This window comes from Myotis davidii, unplaced genomic scaffold, assembly GCF_000327345.1.
Source record: "Myotis davidii unplaced genomic scaffold, ASM32734v1 scaffold106, whole genome shotgun sequence".
Lineage (NCBI taxonomy): Eukaryota > Metazoa > Chordata > Mammalia > Chiroptera > Vespertilionidae > Myotis > Myotis davidii.
This window is the reverse complement of record NW_006297290.1, coordinates 671455-674563: the sequence shown is the minus strand read 5'-3', so window position 1 is coordinate 674563 and position 3109 is coordinate 671455. Positions and strand designations below refer to the sequence as shown.

Sequence of the window (3109 nt, the reverse complement as noted above, 5' to 3'; positions counted from 1 at the left end):
CTCTTTCCTAGAATCACAGAAATTAGCACGAGGGTCCAGGGAAAAACCCAAGATTTTTTTTGTGAGGCGATATTATATGGTGAGTGGGGAAATATGAGAGTATCTAAGAATAAGTTCTATCTACCGATAAGGTATCTACTTTTTTAGTCATGATATTCTGAGGCTATTCAGCTTCATGCAACAAATCTACAATCTACTTCTTGACCCTTCTTTCAAATTTGTCAAAAATAAAAGTGAACAAATACATATAGCCTTAGAGGCAAATATGCTTACTTATTCCTCTATGTATCATCTTGAATCATTATTAATTTTAATCTTCTTTTCTAAACCAACCCTAAATATCTTAAAGATAGAGTCCATTTTGTAATCTCTTTGTTTTTGAAACCATGCTTTCCTGTTCCCTTTTTGTAGTTCCTCCATTTCCTCTATCCATATCCAATCTCTTTGGGTGATCTCATAAGGTCCCATGTTTTCCTATATGTTCTAAATACAGATGTTACCCCTTGACTTCTTTCTGAACTCCAGACAGTATATTTCTGATTGCCTCTTAACGTCTCCTTGTAGAAGTCTAATAGTCATTTCACATGTGACATGTCTGAAACGTAGCTCTTTTGTTCATTTCTTTCTTTTACGATACACCAACTGCAGCAGGAGTTATGGTAGATGTAATCACCAAATGGTTTGTTTTAATTGCTGACATTTAGTGCAAGTCACCATTTTCTCTTATGTGGGACACTGCTATAGTTTCTTGACTGGGCTTTACCTCAACTTTTGTCTCCTACAATTCATTTTCTCTTCACACCCAAAGTCATGACACTCTCATCATCCGGAGGGTTTCTCATATACTGAGACTCCATGTTTTACACTAATGAGGCCCTACAGGATCTGTTTTCTGCATCTCCATCTGATCTCATCACACCCATGATAAAGTTGGTGCTACATCAATATCAATTAAGTGAAACAAATAATTTCCTTTTGGTTTGTCTCATGTGCCACAGAAAACAAAAGATATCAAGCTTCTTGGAAATAGAAAATTGCACGTTGTACTTTTGAAATCTCAAGTATAGATGCTAGATGCTTGTTACTGATACACAAGAATAAAGGTTGTTTGGGTGGACACTTACTGTGAAGCAAGCGCTGAGTGCACAGATGCACACTAGCAGTGGCAGAGTTTTCATCGTTTCCTATTGGCTCCTAGGAAAAGCAGAAGAATGGATCACTGTTAGTTAAATTATTGTGGCACCGGGGCACATTTTGGTAAATGACTAATTTTTGTTAGAAAGTACAGTTTAAAAGAGAGAAATTGTTTCTGAAAATGGTTTATATATGTCTACTCCATAGCAGTGAGGCATAATTCAAGCTAATATACATTTTTTTGGAGAAAGCAGTATAACAAAGTCAAGAAAGTCTTATTGTAATTAACTTGAATGAACATTTTCTACTGATACTAAAGATTGCCTAGAAAGGGCAAGATCTTAGGAAGTTTAGCAATAAGAAAGGAAATTATTTTATTCTTATTTCTATTGTAATTGTAGAAGTTTCCTGTTAGGTGAACCACTATACAAACTACCTGATATTTACTAAACATCAATGGTTTTGTAAATGTTTTACAATATTCTTTTATTATTATTTTTTCATGACATTCTTTTAAATAAGACAGATGCTTCTTGTTTCTATGTTCTGAGGCTGTTACTTAGGACAAAAAACCTGTCAAACAGGCTTGTTCTGAAACTTCATTCTACTGAAGATCTTGCCTTTTGATGCCTTTTTTTCTAAATTTCTAAAGAACAGGAATCATGTTTTATTCATTTTTATATAAGTATGCTTAGCATATAGTACAGATTTAATAAAAATTTTTAAAAATAACTACTTCCAAAATATAATTTTACTTTTTGGCTATGTATTGTAGGAGGGGAGAATAAAGGAAAGACATGGCCTTTTATTTTTCTTATTTAATCATGTATACAATATATACATGTCAGTTTGATTTCAGAAAACAAAATAAAGCTTATTATGTAGCAAGAGTATGTATTAGGGCAAGTAAATTAGATACACTTTATAATACAGCCTTGTGGTTTATCAAACTGGTATTAGAGTCAATCACACTTGCTTTAAATCCCAGCCCTGCTATTTACGGTGTGATTTTGAGTGAGTTAAAGTTTTACATGTTAAGATTGCCATGAGGATCCACTGGAATAATATAAATTCCAAATTGTACTGAGGACAATGTGCAGTCCATGGTAAAGTCTCAGTAGTGGTTACGAGAATAGTACTAGTATATCAAGAAGAAAAATGTCTTGTCCATTTGGAGAAAGAAATTCTTATTAATTTATCAGGTTACTAACATACTATCAGATTGTCTTCTTTTGTTGTCAAGATTAAACAGTATTCCTCACAGATAACATTTTCTTCAAATAAACACAGGAGTTGAGCCTGCTATGATGTAGTTTAACAGCTCACAAGAAGAGAAAAGAATATTAGCATAACAACTGCTATTACTTAATGTGTATATATATATATATATATATATATATATATTACTTGAAAGCTGCTTAGTTTACATTAAAATATATTAGTCCCCAATACCTCTAAAATATTCATATACCTGGCTGGTGTGACTCTTTCTTCTTAGGTTGTTCTGTCCAATTGATTACCTTCAGCTGATCCTTTTGGGGTAGCAACTGGAAGCAAAAGAGAAGAAAGCACAAGAGGATTTTCAGGTTTTATAGTTTTCCAGTTGAGTTCTTTTTGGGAAATGGGAAATTTATTAGATTTAGGATAAGGTTACTTCTGTCAAAGAATTTGATTTCAAAGACAAAGAAAGGATAGTTGTAATTTGTTGAGGTTGACAGTAGCCCTTTGTGCATCAGTTTCTTCCTAATGAACATAGTGTCATTAAGAGGTTCTCAATGAATAATTTACTTGATTGATAGTAGTGTGATAGTGATTGATGACACTTAAGTAGACTCGAACAACTGTGGCCCAGGTCTTCCAAGCAGGAACAGATCTTCCACCTTTTCCGGGTGGCCTCTGGGAGTAAGCAGAGGGAGTGCCCTCTGACAGTTCTTGTGATAGAGCACCAAGAAATATGATGTAGCAAAGGGCAGGT

At 33.9% G+C, this 3109-nt stretch overlaps 1 protein-coding gene across 1 annotated transcript in view; it reads right to left on the bottom strand.

Moving 5' to 3' along the window:
• Positions 1-2742, bottom strand: part of MUC7 (mucin 7, secreted) — a 9340-nt gene extending 6598 nt beyond the window's left edge. Inside the window, exons 1-2 of the mRNA XM_015570060.1 lie at positions 2606-2742; positions 1125-1194 (exon numbers count right to left, since the gene is read on the bottom strand). Of these exons, the coding sequence (XP_015425546.1) occupies positions 1125-1178 (54 nt within the window). The 5' untranslated portion in view covers positions 1179-1194; positions 2606-2742. The remainder of the gene's footprint in view (positions 1-1124; positions 1195-2605) is intronic.
• Between the last annotated feature and the right edge of the window lie 367 nt (positions 2743-3109).